The sequence below is a fragment of the Phaenicophaeus curvirostris genome, chromosome 12 (assembly GCF_032191515.1).
Source record: "Phaenicophaeus curvirostris isolate KB17595 chromosome 12, BPBGC_Pcur_1.0, whole genome shotgun sequence".
Taxonomy (NCBI): Eukaryota; Metazoa; Chordata; class Aves; order Cuculiformes; family Cuculidae; genus Phaenicophaeus; species Phaenicophaeus curvirostris.
The window spans coordinates 17,469,725-17,492,249 of NC_091403.1; the positions used below are offsets into that span (position 1 = coordinate 17,469,725).

At 40.6% G+C, this 22,525-nt stretch overlaps 1 protein-coding gene across 2 annotated transcripts; it reads left to right on the plus strand.

Moving 5' to 3' along the window:
• The first annotated feature begins 105 nt into the window (after window positions 1-105).
• On the plus strand, window positions 106-22,519 carry CHRNA5 (cholinergic receptor nicotinic alpha 5 subunit). Of its 2 annotated transcripts, none has more exons than XM_069866914.1 (6): window positions 106-1,465; window positions 14,579-14,730; window positions 15,505-15,549; window positions 17,096-17,205; window positions 18,106-18,937; window positions 20,083-22,519. In XM_069866914.1, exons 1-6 carry the CDS (start codon window positions 1,462-1,464, stop codon window positions 20,242-20,244), a joined length of 1,305 nt encoding a protein of 434 aa, XP_069723015.1. In that variant the 5' UTR covers window positions 106-1,461; the 3' UTR covers window positions 20,245-22,519. The 2 variants fall into 2 exon arrangements, with proteins under 2 accessions (XP_069723015.1, XP_069723014.1); XM_069866913.1 differs by lacking the exon at window positions 106-1,465 and adding an exon at window positions 6,183-6,283.
• The last annotated feature ends 6 nt before the right edge of the window (window positions 22,520-22,525 follow it).

Here is a 22,525-nt window from a genome sequence, read left to right on the forward strand (position 1 = left end):
GTGTCTTTATTTCTCGGTAATGCTTGTATATGCACAATCTTGAGGGATTTAATCACTTTAAACTATTAAAACAAGGTATGTGCTAGTTGGTAAAGAACCAATATGGTGTTAGAATTGCTAGAATTTTGTGTGTATGTGTGGAACTTCCTTTTAAAGTAGTGAAAAAGGCTCCTAAGTTTGAGAAATCCTTTCAGAAATGCAGAATTAAAGTGTGCTGGCATGACAAGTTTTAATTTTGGCCTATTTTGTTCTATAACTGGCTCTGTCAATCTGATGGTCTTGCAAGCAGTAGTGTTTTAAACATGCCCTGTAGCACGCGTTCAGTTTATCATAGCCTTTCACGAGTGCATGTATTTTCTAGGAGATTAATCATATAATGCAACCTAGAAAGACTTTTTAGAAAGGCCAGGTGAAAATGTTAAGCTGTCTTGTCAAAATACAAATAGGTAAATAAACCAGTGCATGACTTTAGGCCATGTTGACTGTTTTACATTTTATGTTGAAGGGAAATTGTGATGTTTAGTTTAGCGTTGCTGATACTTTCCCAGATAATTCAGTTCCCTTCCCTGACAGACAACAGTCTAGGAACTAACCGCTCAGCCACTTGAGAAGTCGTGATATTTATGCACAAATTAGAAATCACAATAATTTTTGTTCAGGTTGTCCTTATGCTGAATATAAAATAGTATCATTTTCAGATTAACAGACATCTCTTGTAGTACTGAAGAAAAACGGTTATCTAGAGTTAATAGAGGAGATGGAAACAAGCTACTGGAAATTACTTTGCCCCCTTTCAGTTACCATAAAGTGAGTTGAAATGCACACTGCAGTGACATGCCTAAATCAGAGGCCTTACCTGCTGGGTTTCAGACTGTGACACTGGTGACCTAATCCTTTTTGCCAACCCTGGATCGTGTCTGTTTTGCAGCTTTTTGGGTTTGGTTTGGGGTTTGGGTTTTTGTTTACCTCAAAGCTTATCTGGTGGTCACAGAATTTAATATGGCCATTTAAAGAAATGGAGTGAATCCATGCGGTGTTTTATTATTTTTAATCTATCCTGGCCTTTTTTTGACTGATAAAAATGTACTTTGTTGACATGGCCAGAAATTACCCTTAGTCTCAACTCATTTTTGCGCTCGTTGCTTTAGGATTTGGTATTGGGAACAGGAAGGGATCTGACTTGAGGTGTCTGCTGCAGCGTGTGCAGATGTGCTGTGTTCCCTTTGGCGTGGGTGACAGGACTTTTGTGCAGGCTACAGGACCTGCCTGTTCATTCTCCAAGTCGCGACGTGGGCCAATTGCTTTAGTCTTTTGTACTGAACTTAGTACTTTCTTAGTTTTTAGGCTTTACAGCTTTTAGAAGCTAGATCAAGTTTTATTTGCACCTTGTGTGCGACTGAGATCTTCCAGATAACCCAGGAATTCATGTAACAAGTCTGGAGTAGTTGCAGACAACGTGCAATGAGTAAGATTTCATCTCCATCATAAAGGATTGTATGCATACCTCAAGCTCCATTTTTAGACAGAAAATTCAGTGCTCGATCTTATTTATTGATATCATGAATGCGATATATCAACATCTTCTGGGGGTTTTAGATCACTGGTGGTTGTACAAGCATGTGGAATATGCCCAAAAAGAAGCAATGCCAAAATGGAGGGGTTTGCCTAACTTTTCAAAGACTACTTGAAACAACGTGACAGACTCCAGCAATGCTTTCTGACTTCTAGGAAACCATTCAAGCGCCAGAGTCTAGGTTCATCAGTGTATATAAACCATGCAAAGCAACGTGTTTAGTGTACTAGTAGAAGTATTATTCGATAGCTTAAGATATAGATTTATTACAATATTTTTCCTTAACTGCTTCTGTTTCTAACAAAAAGGGGGATAGCAAAAAGGGGATAGCAAAAAGGGGATAACAAATATACTCGGCTCTTTGTCTCAAGAATTACCAGTAGCACTTCTTTGCCAAACACTGCATCATTTGCTGGTAAAGGAGAACTTTTTAGATACTGTAATAATCAAAAGTCAGAATGATGTAAATAGTTTTCTGTTCTGTACTCCATTATGTATTGAAGCTATATGGTAAGTTGTGTAGTCACACTACATTTTAAATAAGAACTATTTATTTAAAGGTTTTATTTACTCAACATACTGTCAAACACTTCATGAGTATAATCTTTGAACACTAATTACCAAATTGATTTAAAAGCCACCATCTCTAGTGAGTGCCGTTAGTGGCTAGTGGTGCGGTGAGCCTGGGACGGGCAGGTAACTGGCTGGGGTCATGTCCAAGGTTCACGGTAAAGCTCTGCTAAGCTCAATGTTGTTTCTGGTTCTCTGCAGTTGAACCTAGGACAGTAAGCAGATGCTGGGGATCTTTTATTGCCTAGAATCCTTGGGACATCTTCACAATAATGCAAGTTCCTTACTGGTTTTTTTCCTAGGAATAGAGCAGCGTTCAGATGCGTTGGCCTGTTGTGCTGCTTCTGGCTTTGTGTGTTTAAAAAAAAAAATTAAAAAAATAATAAAAAAAGAAATCACTACTATCTGTGCCTTCTCTGGGAGTGGTTTGGGGATAAGTCGTTAAGAACAGAAAAATGATTTTGGTGATACATTTGAGTTTTCTTTGCTAATAGAAATGATTTTCCTGTTCTTTGTATGTTTTGCGGGGGTTTTTTTGGTGTATGCAGTGTTTACGTAGTGTTTACAGTGTATTACATAAGTATTTAAAATATTTAGTGATTGCCATGGATTAAATGTTATTTTAACACCAGGACTTCATGTGGTGCTGTGGAAAGTGACAGATTTTTCAAATTAGGTAAAAGTATTTACTCAAAACTGTTTGCTTAATACGATGTTAGTGAACTTAAGGACTGGGTAGTTTATAGCTCACTTAAGTGCATGATAGAACTTATTAGGACAAGTATTCACAAATAGGTTGTCCTAATAACTTGCAATGCATTTTGTTATTCTAAGTAGTTTAAGAGATAATGAAACTGCTGCTTCTCCAGTAATATCTGTGCTATTTCTTGCATCCATCGGTGCTTAAGAAAAGAGTTAGCTTGTTTTCTAGATGACTGTATTCTGTTCAAATAAAGTCAAATGAACTGCTAAGACTGCTTCTTACATGGCTTATGGTATTGTGCACTCGTAGGCAGAAGATTCCTTCAAGTATGCTTCCCTCTTCATCCAAATAATTTACTTGTCAGAATTATAAAAGAACCCAGGCGATAAGACGATTAAGACAATGAACAAAAGATTTGGTGAGTTAAAATTTGACTGCTGCTTGTGTTTGCTTACGGATTCCCAAGTTAATTATTTATTCTTCCTGTTCAGGTCTTAAAATTAGGGACAGTACCTCTCCGCTGTATTGTGAGAGTGAATATATTAATGATTACAAGGCATTCAAAGTAACGGTTTCAGAGGCCATGGATCTGAATGGGATACACGGATAAGCAGAGCTAAGTGTATGCAAGACATCCAAGTCCAAAAATCATAGAATCATCAAATAGTTTGGGTTGGAAGGAACCTTAAAGATCATCCAATGTCCCTGCACTCACATACTTCATACATGAGAGAAATTATCTAGCTTCAGGCTAGATGAGATTCTCAGGACTCACTTAAAGGTCTTTCATTTTCTTTAAAGAATATTTTCCCTTGCAGTTTTTCTGTAGTAAAAGTTGTCCTACTTTTGAAGTTTTAATTGCAGTTATTTCTATTACAATATGAAAAACTACTCTAAGAACTTGATCTGAGAGTACTGCTCACTGGTTAGATAGCTCTTGGCTTTAATCTGGCAACAATTCAGCTGCACAAAATAAAACATTTAGATTATTTCTGATTTTACAAAGAGAGCAGCACGCTATTTTTATCTGTGATTTAATTAGGTTTTTGGCTTTCCAGTTAAAAGTACTCTTCAGTGTACAGTAAAAGCTGCCATCAGCCAATGTAGTGGAGCTTCTCAGAGCATCCTTTACTGGGGACCTCCAGATGTCAGCTCCTGCCAGGATGGACCCTTTGAAAGGCAGCAGACATGACTCATGTAATTGTTCAGGCTTTCACTTAATGACAAATATTAAACTTAACCTGCTGCTGTTGCTAAACATCTTGCTGAGAGTTCAAAGCAGCAGGAGAAAAACAAAAGGCTTCTTGTTTAGAAGTACTGTTTTCTAAACTGGTAATAATACAACATAATTAATGTGTGCCAGATGCTGCTACATAAAATATTCAGCAAAATGCTGGGTGTGTAACCCAGACAGTTTAATCCTTTTATATCTTGCAGCATCTGTTTTGCCTCGCCAGGCCCCAGCTGCAAACAAATCCATAGTTATGTAAGAAAACCAGTTCACTATATCCTGCGCATTTGAGTGGCAACTGTGTTTAACACTGTTAATGAGACGTTATGCCTCTAGAGTGTCTTTACTGCAACGCCTGCGCACTGCTAACAAAACCATAGATTTTTACGTGTTAAGTTAGGAACATCAGGTGTGGCGCAGAGGTGGACCGGTTATCATCAAAAAGTTGCAATCTCAGTAGAAACGTTGCAATCTCAGTAGAAACATTGCCCAGTAGTTTCTGGAGCACTCAGAAAACTCCAGTGTATCATAAAAGAATAAAACAGGAGTTTTTTTTGTGCCATGCTTTGGGCTAAAATATGTTTTTATTTACCCTAAAGCCTTGGGTTGACCCTGCATACACAATGAGCATTTCAGAATGAGTCACACACTGCATCCTTTAACACACATAGATGTTTCAGCCGTGGAGGACATGCAAACGGATTCTAAAGGTATAAAATGACCATATTTACTGCAGAGCATTCAAATCGATAAACAGTGTCACTAGGAGTGTGCTGGAAGAAACCACTGTGTAAGCAGCCTTTTTTCTGATGGCTGCACAGACTGCATTCTGTTTTGCACAGACACACACAACCTACATAGGGCTGCAGGACAGATAATACAGAAAAACGCGAGTTTAAATATTTAGAAAGGGATTGAAATGCCTAATTACTCTGTTTTGGTCATGGAAAAAATGATTCACGCACAGAGATGCACTATTTCTGTGTAAAGTGCACCCTTGATATAAAAGAACTCTGATAACTGGCAACATGCTTAAGGAAATTACTACTCTGGGTAATGCTTATTTTGGGAACATACAAAGTTGCTGCAATTATGTGTTGGACAAGGTCTGTTTCTTTGAGGAATCTGGTATCCAGCCCTTTGCGTGGAGCGGCTGAAGAGCCCCGTGTGAAGCTGTTTGGCCCTTCTGTCCAAACCCGTTCTCTCTGTAAAACCCCATCTTAACTGTGGGAAGGGTACGAATGCCACCTGCTTCTGTTTTCTGCAGCATCGTGAACATCGTGCATCTCCCTTAGGATAGAAAAATCACTCATCCTATCTCACAGCCGCTCCATTTAAAGTTTTCCTTCCTCACAGCTTTTTAGTGATCTGATACAGGGGAAGAAGTGCTTGGTTTTTGTACAGACCACTCACGGCTGGACTGATGATGATCTTGGAGGTCTTTTCCAACCTTAACGATACTGCGATTCGTTCCATCTGTTACATAAATGCACGCACGGAGGGAGATGCCCTCTGTCTTTTCATCTCGCCTCAGTTTATCTATTTTTGGTTAGAAGTTCCACAACTGAGTTAGAAACTTAAACCCCGTCACACCAGGTCTTTCCCGCGCTGTGCGGGGTTCACCACTTGCCACCTCGGGGTCCCCTCCGTGCCCGGACCCCGGTCACCCCGGTAACTGTCCCCCCCCGCCCTGCTTCCCACCTCCCTACTCCCCACATTCCCACAGCCCCCCTATTCCCACGAACCTCCACTTCCCACAAACACCCCGGTTCCCATGCCCCACTATTCCCATGCCCTCCTCTATTCCCACGGCCCTCGTCTATTCCCACGCACCCCTCCCCGGTTCCAACGCCCCCCCAGTTTTTGCCCCTTCTATTCCCATGTACCCCCCTATTCCCACGTCCTCCCCTGCTCCCACGCCCCCCCCATTCCCACAGCCCCCCATTTCTCGCCCCTTCTATTCCCACACCCCCCTCTCATTCCCAGGCCCCCCCATTCTCACGCCCCCCCGCCCGCATTCCCCCCCTCCCCGCTATCCCCACGCCCCCGGGCGGGGCTGAGCGCAGCGGGCGGGCGGGCGGTGCCGGAGTGGGCAGCGTCGCCCCAGCCATGGCCGCCCGGCACCCCCTGCTCCTCCTCGCCTGCCTCGTCGCCCCCGCGCTGGGGCAGCCCCGAGCCGGACCCGCCGCCCGCGCCCCGCCCGCGGGTAAGGCCGGAGGGAGCCGGGGGGAGCGCAGGGCGCCCGCCCTTTGGAACAGCGGAGCGGGCGGGGGCGCCGGGGGAGACGCTGCCGGGGCTGAGGCTCCCTCCCTCCCGGGCATCTCTTCTCGGCTCAGGCACATCCCTCTCTCTTGGGCTCCCCCTCATCCCTCTCTCCCAGCTCCCCCTCGTCCCTCTCTCTCGGCTCCACCTCATCCCTTTTTCCCTCAGCTCCCCCGCTTTCTTCTCCCTCAGCTCCCCCTCATCCCTCTTTCTCTCAGCTCCCCCTCATCCCTCTGTCAGCTCCCTCTCAGCTCCCCCTTATCCGTCTTTCCCTCAGCTCCCCCTCATCCCTCTTTCCCTCAGCTCCCTCTTTCTCTCAGCTCCCCCTTATCCCCCTCTCCCTCAGCTCCCCCTCATCCCTCTTTCCCTCAGCTCCCCCGCTTTCTTCTCCCTCAGCTCCTCCTAATCCCTCTTTCCCTCAGCTCCTGCGCTTCCCTCAGCTCCCCCTCATCCCTCTCTGTCAGCTCCCTCTTTCTCTCAGCTCCCCCTTATCCCCCTCTCCCTCAGCTCCCCTCGTCCCCCTCTCCCTCAGCTCCCCTCGTCCCCCTTTCCCTCAGCTCCCCCTCATCCCTCTTTCCCTCAGCTCCTGTGCTTCCTTCAGCTTCCCCTCATCCCTCTTTCCCTCAGCTCCCTTTCTCTCAGCTCCCCCTTATCCCTCTTTCCCTCAGCTCCCCCGCTTTCTTATCCCTCAGCTCCCCCCAACCTTTTCTCCCTCATCTCCCCCTCATCCCTCTCTGTCAGCTCCCCCTTCCCCTCAGCTCCCCCTCGTCCCCCTCTCTCTCAGCTCCCTCTCATCCCTTTCTCTTGGGCTCCTACATCCCACGCTTTTCCAGGTGCTCGTCCATCCCGCTGCTCGGCGCTGTGGATCCATAACGCCTTGGAGGGTCCCAGCTTGCCGCTCGCTCGGGCCAAGCCGTGCGGGGTGGTGGTGGGTGAGCTTCGTCTCTGCAGCTGGCGAGAGGGCACAGCGGCACAATGTAGTCTCATAATTGCACTATCGCACGCAGCTCGGCACGTGCAAGCGCCCCTCTGGAGAATTTATGACAGAATTCTCTTTAGTTTGGTCCTGCATTATTTCTTTGGTGTCCAAAGAGCCGGTCTCATCATTCAATCAGGATGTAAGTGGCAGAGTTGAAGGATGTAAAATAGCTTGTGATGCTGGAGTGCTGATAAAAGGAGCAGAATCTTCTCCTTCAAAGAATTATTTAGGAGTAGTTACTTGAAAACATTGATTTTATATAATTTATGGGTGCCGCGTTTGATATCTGTACATTACATAACTGCAGGGTTTACAAGCAGAAAGGGAATTGAGGAAAAATAAAATTGACTTCTTAAATATTAGCTAAAAATTGAGAAAATGATCCTAAATATGGCTTAGAGAAAGTGAATTTTATTGACGTCTCAGTTTGAATTCAGCATGTGAAACCTCAGTCTGTTATTGCTAAATGCAATTTAAAAGATTATTCTTGGTCTCAGTGTTTTCGTCAGGGCAGAAGATGTTACTGTGTGAAATTATTGTGACTCATTATGTGGTGGAATTGGATTAAGCCAAATTTTGCCTTTTGGCACAAGCCAGCGGTTCAGACTTCATTGAGAACTGATCGTACATAGTGGGGATAAAATTCCCTTTTTCACAATTTGGTTGCTCTAAAACACAGTGTAATTTGCTTTTAAGAGGATGAAAAGCATGACAGCGCTGTATTTTTAAAATACAGAACAAATGGAAATAATAACCTAAATTAGAGTATCATGTACATACAGTTAAGATTCTTTTAGAGGTGTTGCTTTCCATGTGGTACAGTAATCATTTTAATGAGCAGAAGTGAATTATGAATGTGACTTTGTTTTGATGGTACTTTTAAGAGTGCTTGAAAGTGAATCTGGGGTTTCCTTTAGTTACCTCGGAGGGGAAGTAACCCTTGATCCTGGATACCTCCGATTTGACAACACTGTGCTGAATCTTAGGCTTTTAGGTGAGACTTAAACGTACAAACAGAATCAAGGTGAACAAGCACCTGTCGCGGTGCTGTGCCGTGCTGCACACCTGGGGCACAGTTTCCTTGGGAGTTTGTACACCCAAACCCACTCAATTTGACAGGTTGGATCCTTCTCCCTACCCGACGGGAGGCTGCAAACCTCCCTGCTTGTATGGGTTCCTTCTGATTTTTCTTTTCAAGTGTTTTACGCTGTCTTTAGACATTCTTAGAACTAAACTGTGGGCACTGGTTTGTGGAGAAATGCCTGTGTTGGTTTGTAGGAGGAGCTGCCGAAGGGAGTACTTGCACGGCTTCCCACTTTTCAGGGTGGTAACACCTGATTTCTGTATGATCGTATGTGTTCTGAAATCTCCTTCTTTACACCTGTTTTTGAGCAGAGTATCTGAGCCCTGTGAGCCGTAGGATTGCATGCTCTGGTGTATCCCAGACTGGAACGGAGCTGCATGAGCAAAATGCTGCTGCGGCAGAAGATAATGCCAGTGTGCAACATTTGCAGCAGCCAGGGCTGCACCAGCAACTCATGAGAAGCCCAGGGCCCACATAAAGGTCTTATTGACAGGCTGTGGATTTGTGTTTGCTTTCTGTGATGCATCTATAGGAATAAGTGGTTCCAGTTTTAATATTCTACATACTGGTTCTTCCCGTGACTCCTTGCGCTATCCACACTTGCCTACGCACCGTTGCTGTTTGAATTCAGCGTTCCTCAGCGCTGTCTTCGTAGTCCACCTTCAGTCCTTACTGACAGCTCAGTGGTCAGTGAAAATGCTGCAGGGGTTAAATTGATGTAGAGAGAGATGGCAGAATCCTGGATCAGAAAAAGGCCCACTGGCTTCAGAGTGGCCGGAATTTTTGCCCTGTGGTGGTCTGACATGAAGCAGTCTTTCCGTGTGCCCCAGCTGTTGGGCAGGGAGATTGGTCCAGTTCTGCTGTTTGTTGGAAGCCGAGTGGAGAATGTTGGTGTTGGTGAACTCGGCAGGTGACGCTGTGCCGTGCCACAGCCCCGTAACGTTAGCATAGTTGGTGGCTGTTCCTCAGGAGGCTGTTGCTGGCTTCACTGTAGGGTTCAGGATGCAGTTTGGCGTATTGTGTGTACTCCTGATGGAATCCATAGCACGGGTATTCCAAGGGGAATGGTTTGTGTTCCAGTTAGCTCTTAATGACTACTGACTGCTTGTCTGTAGTTGCTTGTATCTCGTTCTTGGTTAGTTACAAGCTACATGGCAGTATATTATGCTATTATTAATCAAACTTGGAAATGCATTTGTTAATACAGACCGTAATTATTCATAGAATCATAGAAGAGTTTGGGTTGGAAGGGACCTTAAAGATCACCCAGTTCCACTTCCCACTGGATCAGGGGCTCCAAACCCCATCCAACCTGGCCTTGAACACCTCCAGGGATGGGGCAGCCACAGCTTCCCTGGGCAACCTGGGCCAGGGCCTCCCCACCCTCATGGTGAAGAAATTCCTCCTTCAAGTCTGTCTATAGCAGCACTAGTGACATTTTGACCAGAAAACCACAAAATGAATAGACGTGAACGTGTTTTGTCATGTTGTTAATGAATTTGAGACCCATGAAATGCTTTGTCATCTTTTCTAAATAGCTTTTCCGAAGTACTTTCTGTTAAGAAGTTTGTTAAATGTTTAGGACTGAATTTTTAAATACTGTTGTGTATGTGGTCAAATACTTAATTAAAATTTGTGCTTACCATTTTATTAAGTGTGCTCCAACTACTTCAAAGTTGAAAAAAAAAGAGTCATTATTGTGTTTTGTGCGTAAATGTTTGTTTCCTTTTTGCAAAATTCCTATTTTGGCCATCCAGCATTTTCTCACGTGACGTAGCATTTTTTTTTTTATCTGACCGTGGAATCGCACTGAGAGGAGTGAGCAGAGAGTTTCAGGTGTAAATTATAAAGTAAATGCTGTCCTTGGAATTTGTCACTGAACCATATAGAGAGCTACCTTTGATTTAGCCTGCAGAAGTTACCTGACCTCAACAAAAACAAAGCCACTCAAATACCGGTGTCCTTGGGTTTGCCTTTTAAAGGCGATCTTCTAAATTTTTTTAGTGTGGCGAGCTGCTAGCAGGGGCGAGGGCTTCCATAATCTCATACTGTCAGATTTACTATCAATTTTATACTCTGGGTTGTTTGTCTTGCTAGTCTTAGGTTTTTAACCTCTCTCTGCTTTTCTCCACCCGGCATTTCCAGTCTGCTGCCTTAAGCCACTGCGTTTTACCTTTTTTTCTGTCCTCTCTGCCTTTTTTTCTACTCACCACCAGCTCTTCACTATTTTTTTAACGGTGCTAGTACCAATAAGTAACTGAGAATTACACCCTTTACTGTCATCTTAAAAACATACAGACACATTGAACAAAGAAATGAAATACGCGCAGTCTGTGTAACAAGTGAGCTGAGTGGCCCTATTAAATAAAATATGGAAAGGTAAGGGTGGTTATTTTATTTTTGCCGACTCTTAACATATTGTTACCATCCGCAGCTTCCTCACAGAGCTCTCCTTTGTGTAAGCTGCCTTTTGTAGCCCACTATGCCCCAGTTTATTAATAAATACAATAAACTAGAAATGAAAAAGCATGGGTACTTCTGTGATAGAAACAAAAGTAAAATATTAGTTGAACTATAGTGTTAGTAAACATGGTCACCTTAATAAATCAGTGAGCATACTGTAGGTCCGAGTGCGAAATATCCAAAACAAATTCTGTAGGCGTATAAAAGTGGCAAAGGAACAGGTCTCCATTTCACGTAGCAGAGAAGATGCTGTGTTTAAAAAGAAGTTTAATCTGGAAACAGCACGTGCCCTGAAGATGCTGTATTGCTGTGCAGGAGGTCATCTTACAGGAACACAGAAGTGGTGAAAGTGCAACTTTGCCTCTGCATTGCTTCAAGGTCAATTAATGGAGAGAGAAAACCCAGCTGCATCGTCATTCTCATTGTACAAGAAATTTAGTTGAGTTGTAACTGCATAAGGGCAGTGTAATTAATGTACAAAACCCAAGTTTTTATGAAACATTAGGCTGAAATACACAAACTCATTCGTAATTCAGGAAATGGGTATATAGAAAAAGAAATTAAGTTGTGTCTGCAGGAAGTTTTCTTTTGGAGGTCTCTAAAAAGCAGGACTATGGCAAATCTATGTATATTTACAAATCATAAAAACTCCTTGGGTAATGAGAATGCGTTGGACCTGAGGTATCAATAAAAATAAGTGTATTTTAACCTAATAGCTGCGATGGTAGCTTATGTGTGTGTCACATTGGATGTTGCTGGATCCTTTGTGGCAGCAGTTCTGACGTCCTGTGTGCGCTCCTGGACCCACCGGAGGGGTGCTCAGTGGTCCAGTGCAAGCTGCCCATCAGTTCTTTGCTGTTACACAGCCCGCGTGCCAACCACCTTGAAATGGAAAGACGTTAAGTTGTAGAGCACGTGCAAGTAATACATCTCAAAGAACAATAGGTTTTTTAATGAATGAAATACATTGTAAAGGTTTGTATTTTGAAATGGAAGAGTGAACTGTCTTAAAAACCAAGAACTCTAAAGCTCAGGTGCTGATTTGTCCTGCAAGAGGAACTGTTCAGCAACATCATAATGTATGGGGAAGTTAAGAGGGAAAGGAAGCCCTCCTGCTCCCGCTTTGCTGATCCTGTTTCTGAAGCTACATGCTGCTTTTGCTCCTACTATACGTTTTCAGAGAAAATCCGGTTAGTATTCATAATATTAGTTCTACTGGGCTGCCCCAAACCTGCAGTGCAGAGGGCAGGGAATTCTCTTGTGGCTGGGCTCTGCAGTGCTTCGGATGTTTGGTCCGAGGGAGCTATGAGCGCAGCCTTTTGCAGCGCAGCAGAAAGCCGCTGCTGGCACAAGAGCACTTGGATGATTGGGAGGGAACAGTTAAGACTTAGATTGCCTGTCTTAGTCGCCTGGGCTGCGGTGGCTGCAGTCGCATAGAACTAGCTTAGGTCTGTTTAAATCAAAGGCTTAAGCTGTGCTGCCCAGCCCTTTGCCACAAGCACATGCTGTCAAACCGCTGATGAAATGCTGAGGCAGATTTCGCAGGTTGTGTTGACGTAAGAATTGGTTCCCGGTGCAGCTGTGGTGTTGCTTGACATATCTGACAATTTAGTAATCCCAGGCAATGCTAAAATTTTAGTCGCCTTCAATGCCTAATAATCTCAACTTTATCTCATGTTGCTGGTAATGAACTTCAAACAGAAATTGCTTATCCTGCCTTTAATTGATGTCTTTGTTTCCCTAACCTTCTTTTATGAGAAGGGATTTTCTGCGTGTATCATTCACTACTTTACCTACTTCTGTTATGTCCCCTAAGTTCAACCTCCTCCCCAAAAAAACCCAAAACGTTAATCTTTTAAATCTCTCCTTGTGTGACTGTCTCTGGTTTTAATCCGTTTATGACATTCTCTGTTGCTTTTCTGTTTCTATCTTTTTTTAGATGGATGCTGTTAGTGAGTGCATGATTTCTAGAGAGGTCATGCCATACATTTATGTAATGGTATAATGTTTTAAATTTGCATTAAAAAGAGGTAGTTGGGAGTGTCTTTCTTTGGTTTACTCTGTTCCTAAACCGACTATAATAATTGTTAGGTCTCTTTTTCAGCAGTAGTTTCAGTCAGTTTAAATCTCATCAGTAAATAGTAAAAAATCTTTGTCTGAGCATATGTTCATGCCTTCTGGTGGCTGCTCCAACTTCTCTCTGGGAACTGGAGATGCTTTTGGGCCGTTCCTGTCAAGGTGCTGTGTGTAGCCTGTACTGCTTTTTGAGGTGGTGGTCTTCTCCAAGTCTTTCACACTTTTAAAGCTGTTCTTACTCAGGTTACTTAGCTAGAAACTTGCCTCTTTTCCTGCTCTGTCTCTATTTTTTCCCCAAGTTTGTCCTTCTCTTGTTATTTAGGATATATGATTTTTTGCATGGGTTCTAATAGTGGAGAAATGTTAAATTTTGTCCTTATTTTGAGTAGCAGGGTTTCTACTGATGCCCTTCAGTGAGACCACAGTGGTAAAACCCTAGTTTTTTGTGGACTCCCAAAGATAAATGATAGCAATTACCTCATGAGTCACTTTAGGACGACTTAAGTATCTCTCTTAAAATCCTGCCTGCAGTTTCTGCATCTACAGTACTTTTTGTTTTCCAAAGCTCTGCCATGTATTCCATTCTCTTAAGAGAAAGAATCCAACATGTAGTTTCCGCTTCTTTGTAAGCTGTGCAGATTTTTGGAGGTTGTAGCTCATCATTCAGTCTCCAGGCATTGAAATGACTCCTTGAGAACAGAAATAACTGAATGTGATTAGAACAATTATTAGAAATAACTGTTGCTTAACTAGAAAGATGTCTTCCAATTGAAGGAAGGAGTAAATCATTATGTTAAGGGAATGAATCAGCTTAAGCAATAATGAGAATCAAATCTTGGTTGGATTAGTTAGAAAGAATATGATTGTAACAGGAGTTTAGCTTGTTTATTAGTGGAAACAAGGAACAAATCAAGTATTGAAAGGACAGTCCCGCAGCGGGAACTAAGGACAGACCTGAGCTCGCCAAGTGGACTCAGTGAGGAAGGAGATAAGCTAAAAAGCATCAGAGGCTTCTGAAGACGCAAAGAAACTGGGATGTGCATACAAGAGTGGGTGATAAGCTATGATAGTGAGTCAATATAACATTAAAGGGTAGACTGGTAAATACATTGGTACATGTGTTTAAAAACAATGTGGGGAAGAAGTGCTTTACAAGTGTGGCATCATAGATGTGACCAAACATTAGAAAAAATAATGTATAAATCATGAAGAGACTGATATTTCAAACTGAGGCACCAGTTATGTGGTGTTCTAGAGACCTGTACAGCATGGGTACAGGATTGTAAAAAGTACCACCTTGTTTTAGAATGATAGAACTCCCATCCCTCAGAGATAAGCTTTCAGTTTTACAGGATTTCCAGAACTGCACAGCACCAGGTAAACATATAAGTGCATTTTGCTTTTACGACTACTGAAATGATCTCAATATTCTTGAGTCATAGGTGGTATGGAGATGCTAATACAAGCAGGTAATCTTATCACATCCTTCTTCTGAGACCTTGGCCATGCTTCCAGAAACAAGGGATAAGATGAAAACTTTAACTCTGCATAAATGTAGCTGTAGCTCTTTGGGCACAGGAATGCAGATGTACGCTGCTCATTTAAATCAATGTTAATAAATTCCTTTCTTTATATAGGTATATCTGAACCTTCTTTTATCGCTAAAAGTGAGGATCGTTTGTTTAAACATTTATTTGAAGACTATCAAAGATGGGTTCGTCCAGTGGAACGCTTGAACGACACCATAAAAATAAAGTTTGGCCTTGCAATCTCTCAGCTAGTAGATGTGGTATGTATAGTATATGAGTTTGTTTATTCTTTTTCCTAATTCTTGAAATTCTGGATCGTAATCTCATGTGAAATAATTGTGCATTTTTTAGCTTAAACGCGATAGAGTAAACATCTGAAATTATTATAAGCTTAATAAAAATGCATTGTAGATGATGGAATGAAGAAGGGATTGCAAAGAGAATCATGTTTTTATTTATTTATTTGATTGGAAAACCATTTTTTTTAAACTTTATCAATCTTGTTTCTGTAAAATTGAGTAGCTCTTGCAAGTACTGCTCTTTTACCCCTTAAGCAGCAAAAAAATCTCTAAGCTGTACTAATTTTATGTAGTAAAATTATCTCTTGGCATCGCTTGTAATGTAAAAGAGTTCAACCAGATTTCTTTCCTCCTGATACTTGTTCACTTCAGAATATTCTTTTCAAATTGAATTCACTCTTTATGGCTATACGAGGAGCTTTTCTTCCACATGTTGGCTGTTTGTTTATGTTTCCATAGAAAACCAGTAAGACTGCATAAAATACAGTTAAATAAGAAACTGAAGCGAGGAAAGAGACACAGAAGGGGAAAAAATATCACTTTTAGCAGCTAATCAGAGGTCAAAATTGTATGTTTAAAAAGTTCCCATGTCCATGTACTTACTGGTGACTGGAATGCTTTTAGAAGTGTTTTTTATTCCAAAGTACAGACCTCTGTGAACTAAAGCAGTTTTCTATATGCATGTACGGTACAGGCTTTTTTTTTTTTTCTGTAAAATATGCTTTATTTTTGTAGGATGAGAAGAATCAATTGATGACAACAAATGTCTGGTTGAAACAGGTATGTGTAAAGTATCAATGAAAAATTCCAAAGTTTCATATCTGCAAGTCAAAAGCTGGAAGAAACTTTTCTAATTAATTGTATATTAAAAAAAAAAAACTTAGGTATTGCACAAATTTTTATTTTGCATAATATCTTTAAAAAAATGTCCTTGGAAATGCTTTAAAGGATTAATTGTTTTGAAACTCTTAAAAAGAAGAAAAACTTAAATTAAAAGAAAAATTACCCAATGAAAAGAAATCTAGTATGGTATTCCATGGCCAATTAATATACTAAGGTGCATGTATCCAACAATAACAGTTACTGCATCAGGACATAAGTTTTCTTTCAGAGAAAGAAAAACAGCGTTAAGAAAAACAGCATTTTATGTACTCTTTTGTGTAATGGTATTAAAATCTTTCTCTTGTGGGGTGTTTGTCAGATAAACATCACTGGAGAACTTCAGTTTCCAAGTTGTGTGTCGTTTCTGTAAAGGGCTACTTTTTCCTCTTAAGAACATGTGTTTATGGGCAGGAAAAAGTCTCAAGCTTTACAATAATTCCAACGCTAAACCTAGTGGCTGCTGTTAACTTGGGAAATGCTGTTCACAATTCATTCTTGATTTAACTATGAAGAATGTTTGCAGACCCTGACTGTCGTTACTTCCTCACTAAATTATTTTTGTTTGGGCTGTCTCCCTTTTTAGTTTTTTTTCTGTTGCCTCCCAGGGAAACTTTGAGATCACTCAGCAAGGACGAGATGGCCATGTGTCAGTGATGGTGCTTTATGCCCTCTTAATAACGATGTTTGGGCTGCATCGAAAGAAATGTGGCCAGCACGTTGAGGGAGGGGTTTTTGCCCCTCTATCCCTCTCTTGTGAGACCTCATCTGGAGTATTGTGTCCAGTTCTGGAATTCTCAGCATAAGGAGATAGAGCTGGTGGAACAGGTCCAGAGGAGGCTACAAAGATGATCTGAGGGCTGGAGCACCTCCCGTACGAGGACAGGCTGAGAGAGTTGGAGTTGTTCAGCCTGGAGAAGTGAAGGCTCCGAGGAGACCTTATAGCGACCTTCCAGTACCTGAAGGGGCTATGAGAAAGCTGGGGAGGGACTTTGCACAAAGCCCTGTAGTGATAGGACAGGGGGCAATGGCTATAAACTGGAGAGGGGCAGATTTAGGCTAGACATAAAGAAGAAATTCTTCACAATGGAGATGGTGAGGCACTGGCACATGTTGCCCAGGGAGGTTGTGGCTTCCTTATTCCTGGAGGTGTTCAAGGTCAGGTTGGGTGAGGCTTTCATCAACCTGATCCAGTGGGAGGTGTTCCTGCCTGTGGCAGGGGAGTTGGAACTGGGTGATCTTTAAGGTCTCTTCCAAACCAAACCATTCTATGATTCTATAAGTGGCTCTAATAACAGAAAACAAATATTGGATGAGAATTTATTGAATGCAAATTTCAGGTGCCAGTTTGATTATTTTTTAATTGCCTTTTTATCTATTTTTATCCAGTCTTGCCATTCTAAAATCAATTTCATAATAACCTTTTTTATATCTCTCATATCCACAGGAATGGATAGATGTAAAATTAAGGTGGAATCCAGAAGACTATGCTGGCATAACATCTATTCGTGTCCCATCAGATTCTATTTGGATTCCAGACATTGTGTTGTATGACAAGTAAGATTTTAGTCTTTCCGTATAAAATACATATATTTTCTAACTTTCCCATCCATGCTGCTTCCAGAGGGCTCATTGGACAGATTATGCGTGGACATTTAGTAGAGCTAAGAACGTGCAGAGGAATTTGCCTCTGAATGCAAATGCATTTTGTTGCCATGTAAAATGCTGAAATGTTTTGCTTTGCTTCTGTATGGAATTTCTAGTCTCTTTGAAAAGTTTATTTCTGCTTCTTTGTGTAAACTCTTGTGTTAATTAGAAAACAATGTCTTGCACAGTGTTGAGTACAAACTAATCGCGTAGAGAGATGGGAGGGAAGCAACTAGTTCATGCTGTTGGAAGTCACGTGCAGCATGGATTTGAAACAGAGTACACTCAGCTGTAAGTTTTGGGTTTTATTTTTTTGAGAATTAACAGATCTCAGAAGCAATAACTTTTGAATTAACCTTTCTGCTCAACTCAGGTGCTTATACAATGCTTCTATATTTCCTGACTTGTTGAGACAGTAAAAAAGGTGTTGCACTGACTGTAAACTCAAGCTTGAAGGTGGCACGCAAGTATTTTTACCTGTTTTGTGACTTTTTTTTCTTCAATAATTATGATTTGGCCAAACTGAACAGTATCTATGCTGTGTTGCCAATAGAAACACCAGTTTGGTCATGCTGTTTAACAGTCAGGATTTTTACAACCCCTTGCAGAAGTCATTGGGACCACAGAAAGTTGCACAGAGCTGAAAGTATCCTTTGCTCCTCCCCATCTGCTTAACTTATGCGAGATTCAGATTTAAAAAACAATAAGCTATGAAGAGGGAGGAAGGATAAACAGCTGAACTGACAATAACAAAACCACACTTCCACGCCCCCCATTGTAATTGCATGCATATATCTTTTTTTCTTTCAGTGCAGATGGACGTTTTGAGGGAACATCTACCAAAACTGTGGTAAAATACGATGGCACCATTGCTTGGACTCCACCAGCAAACTACAAAAGTTCTTGTACTATTGATGTAACCTTCTTCCCCTTCGACCTCCAAAACTGCTCTATGAAATTTGGTTCCTGGACCTATGATGGCTCACAGGTCGATATAATTCTTGAAGATTATGATGTAGACAAAAGAGACTTTTTTGATAATGGAGAATGGGAAATAGTGGCTGCAACAGGGAGCAAAGGAAATAGGACTGATGGATGCTGCTGGTATCCTTTTGTTACATATTCATTTATAATTAGACGTTTGCCACTGTTTTACACGTTGTTTCTCATTATTCCTTGTATTGGACTTTCATTTCTAACTGTCCTTGTCTTTTATCTTCCTTCAAATGAAGGTGAAAAAATTTCACTTTGCACTTCAGTACTGGTATCTTTGACTGTTTTTCTTCTTGTCATTGAAGAGATTATTCCATCATCTTCTAAAGTTATCCCACTTATAGGAGAGTACTTGGTGTTTACTATGATATTTGTGACATTGTCCATTGTGATAACTGTCTTTGCTATCAATATTCATCATCGCTCTTCGTCTACACACAATGCCATGGCACCTTGGGTTCGCAAGATATTTCTTCACAAACTTCCCAAGCTACTTTGCATGAGAAGTCACGTAGATCGATACTTTGCTCAGAAAGAGGAAACGGGAAATATGAATGGATCGGAATCTTCTAGGAACACCCTGGAAGCAGCTCTGGATTCTATCCGATATATTACAAGGCATGTTATGAAGGAGAATGAAGTTCGCGAGGTGGGTGTGTTAGTGATACTACACTGATTTTGTAAAACTGGAAATTAGAAACCCAAGTAATAGTATGTGCTATGGGATTTTGGGATTTCCAGTCCTTGTTCTTCTTGGGAAGCCACGTAATTATTTCCACTGGAAAGAAGTGCAGGTGTGGAACAGTACTGGCCATTCCAATTATGGGTTGGTTTTGTTTCTTTTCCTGAATTAACTCAATTTGACTGTGAATGACCAGAGAGGTGATAACTAATTTTGTTTTTCACCTGTCATGTTGTGACTCTAAACCTCAGAAGTTAAAATACTACTGACTGGGGATTCACTTGCGTTCTCTGGAGCTCAAATAATAAAATATAGGCTTTAACTGCAAAATGTTGTTAATGAAAACTGCACAGCTTGTGCTAGTTTGGCCCCCTTAAGAAGCAGTAGGCTTGAGAAGTGTGCATGGCTCAGGTTCAAACCCAAGACAACTGTTCAGAAGGGTTTTAATTTGCTCACACAATTCTATCTTCTATACTTGCAGAACTGTGTAGCATAAGAATGTCCTGAGTTGGAAGGGACTCACAAGGGTTTTTTTGTGGTTTTGTTTTTGATAATCCTATCAAACTGGAAAATAGTCTTGAAAGTACTGTGAGTATTCCCCCTCATCAATAATTCTGTGCAGCAGTAACTGCCCAACTTTCAAATCATGGATGTAACACAACAACTGCCATCTACTGTTAACTTTTTTTTATTATTTTGATTTGTTGTTTGGGTTTGTTTTGTTTTGTTCGGTTTTTTATTTCTGTCTATGGTGGTGGTGGTGACAGCTTTCTTATTGCAACTTTTGCTTCTAGCTCCTGCCCAGGAATCCTACTTCGTGATGAGGCTGTGGCATAAATCCTAAATTCTGTTAGAAAATTGCACGCAGATTTCATGTCTTTATAGTCAAGACTGTTCAGTGCTTGTTAGGGTCAGTTTCTGCATTAAAATCTATTCTTGGTCTATATAGCTTAAGAATACAGAAAGGTTTGTTCCTTTTCTAGCTCAAAGTTACCAAAAAGACATGATGGGAAAAAAACTACTGTAAAGTGATTAAGAATTGCAGGGTTTGGGACTGTATTTCTACCTGTTCTCACACATACTGAAAAACTCTTATGTTTTTTGGTTTTTAGGTTGTGGAAGACTGGAAATTTATTGCTCAGGTGCTTGATCGCATGTTCTTATGGAGTTTTCTGCTGGTGTCAATAATTGGATCACTTGTGTTATTTATTCCTGTTATTCATAAGTGGGCAAGTATAATAGTACCTACACATATAGGCAGTACAAACGCGTGATTTTGGATCTCTGCTGCTACTATAGCTCTAAAAGGTTTTGCAATAGCTCCATTTCCATGCACGTTGTTTGTAGGCATGTTTTTTTCATAGAATAAAAAAAAATCCTGAACCTGAAAGCTGTTTATATTAAGGCACGGCATCCCTAGAACCCGTAGAAGTCAATTTGCTTACTGCAGTCTACTAAGTTACTTCTAAATAAGGTCAGAATTAAAAAGACCTTATCAAGAACTTGCATGTGTGATGTATCAAAAAAGCATACACTGACACCTACTCCAAAACAGAAGGATCTACATTTTTTTGATGATGATCATGGTAGTCCAACTATTAAATTACAATATAAATTGTTATACTGAGTGTTTGCAGATATTTATACAGTAGGGTTGCTTATTTCAATTTACTATAGTATGCAAAGGAGAATTTTTAACAGCTCTCTTCAACGTGTTGTAAGAATATAAAATTTCTACAGAGTAAATTTAAAATACTGCTAAAAATACCACTTAAGGTTCATGTATATTCAACAGATCAGTAAATGTAGCGATTTGTCTATGTTTTGCCTTTATAAAGTTTTAGTGGAATTTGCTGCTTTAAATTTAAATTTAAAACCTTGTTAATTGCTGTCATGAACATTTAATACAGTAAGCCTTAAAATGCCTACAGGATACACGTGTATCAGTATCTGTGTCAGCTGTGGAAGAAAAGGCAAAGACAATTAAATGAATTCCCAAGTGACACAAGAATTCTGATAGACTGGAACATTCCAATTTTATTATTCTTGATGAAGAATTTGATACAGCATGATAGCTGCAAACATCTTAATAATTTCCTGCCCTTGTGTGTTACTCAGAATTAAGTTTTTAAGCACAATTAGAAGGAATTTGGTGAATGCTTTTCTCAAGGAAATGGTTTGAAGATTATTATGTTGTGTAACCAAATACACGTGACGAACTGATTTTAAAATATTACTACTTTCATGTTTGTTAAACTGAACTTAGAAAGCTACCTTTAATAGATTCTCTCACTTACGGAACCAGATGTAACTCTGAGCAGAAAGGGCTCACACCTTTCCATACTTTGTTTTCTGAGTGTTGCAAACTAACTTGAAAATTCTTAATTATTCCATTAAAATATATTCTTTAAATACCAATTTTAATTTGTTCCATTCTATGATTCTGTCATTCCAATGCCACCTTTCTTAAAAGCTTTATTTCTGCAGGTGACTCTGAAATAGATGGGGGTTTTCCCACACCGAAGTTATAGTGTACTTCGTAATATAGTTGCATACTGCAGTGTTAATACAGTAATGCCAAGCTTAAGAAAGTCTTAGGAAGTTTTTATTTGCCTGAATTACTGCATTGATAATGTTTATGTGGAATGTTTAATGTAAATCGTGGGTTTTTTTGGTAATGTAAGTTTTTTAAGTGGTTATGAATTTGGAAAACGGATACCTTCCCCCCTCGCCATGTGTCCTTTAGAACAGTCCTGTTTGGTGTTTGTACTGATTATAAAACTGACTGCTTATGTCATAACATATATAATTGAATATTTATTTCAAATTGATTCTGCTTGTATGACACTCTTGGGTTAGTGCAGCTTTTTAAGGCCTGCAGGCAGGGAAATGATACCAGTCACAAACTCTTTTTTTAATACCAACTTATAAATAATTCTGAGTGTAAAGACAGTCACTCTTCTTCCTCAGTTATACAATTACATCTGTTATTGGATATCCGTATTTTCCTCATTTAAATATGAATTTGCAAATATTATCTGATTTAATCCATTAATACCATAATTCCTCAGTATTAATCAGATGAAACAATGCCTCAGTGATTTTCTCTGTGTGGAAGTTGCAGAAATACTTCAGACACATTATTTCCTCTTCATATGCAAAATTTCTTTTTATAGTCCTTGGCTTTGAAGTACTGAAGTTTACTTTTACCTGAACAGAAAGCAAAGTAAGTAAACCTATAGATTATTTATATTATATACTTTTTTTTTTAACTCCCCACCTCATCTCTTTCCCCAAGTTAAATGATGTTTGTAGACTTGCCCAGTTATATCATAAGGTGATTGATCAGCAGCCTATTGGCCAGTGGAGTCCCAGTCTTTATACCAGTAACTCATAATTTTTGCAAATGCATGAATTTCTTTTAGTCACTTCTGTAATTTGGTCCTGATAAATACGGGTAAGATAGCTGACACAAGGTCTTCAGCTTCTCATCAGGTATGTCTAAAACACAATAATTTTAATAGGCTCAGAACCACTGTTCTTGTACTTATGTAA

Bases quoted from the DNA above. Each gene is read 5' to 3' on its own strand.
- CHRNA5 (XM_069866913.1), top strand. From the start codon at position 6,187: ATGGCCGCCCGGCACCCCCTGCTCCTCCTCGCCTGCCTCGTCGCCCCC. The intron at 6,284-14,578 runs GTAAGGCCGGAG...TTCTTTATATAG, and splicing joins CGCCCGCGCCCCGCCCGCGG to GTATATCTGAACCTTCTTTT. The intron at 15,550-17,095 runs GTATGTGTAAAG...TCATATCCACAG, and splicing joins CAAATGTCTGGTTGAAACAG to GAATGGATAGATGTAAAATT.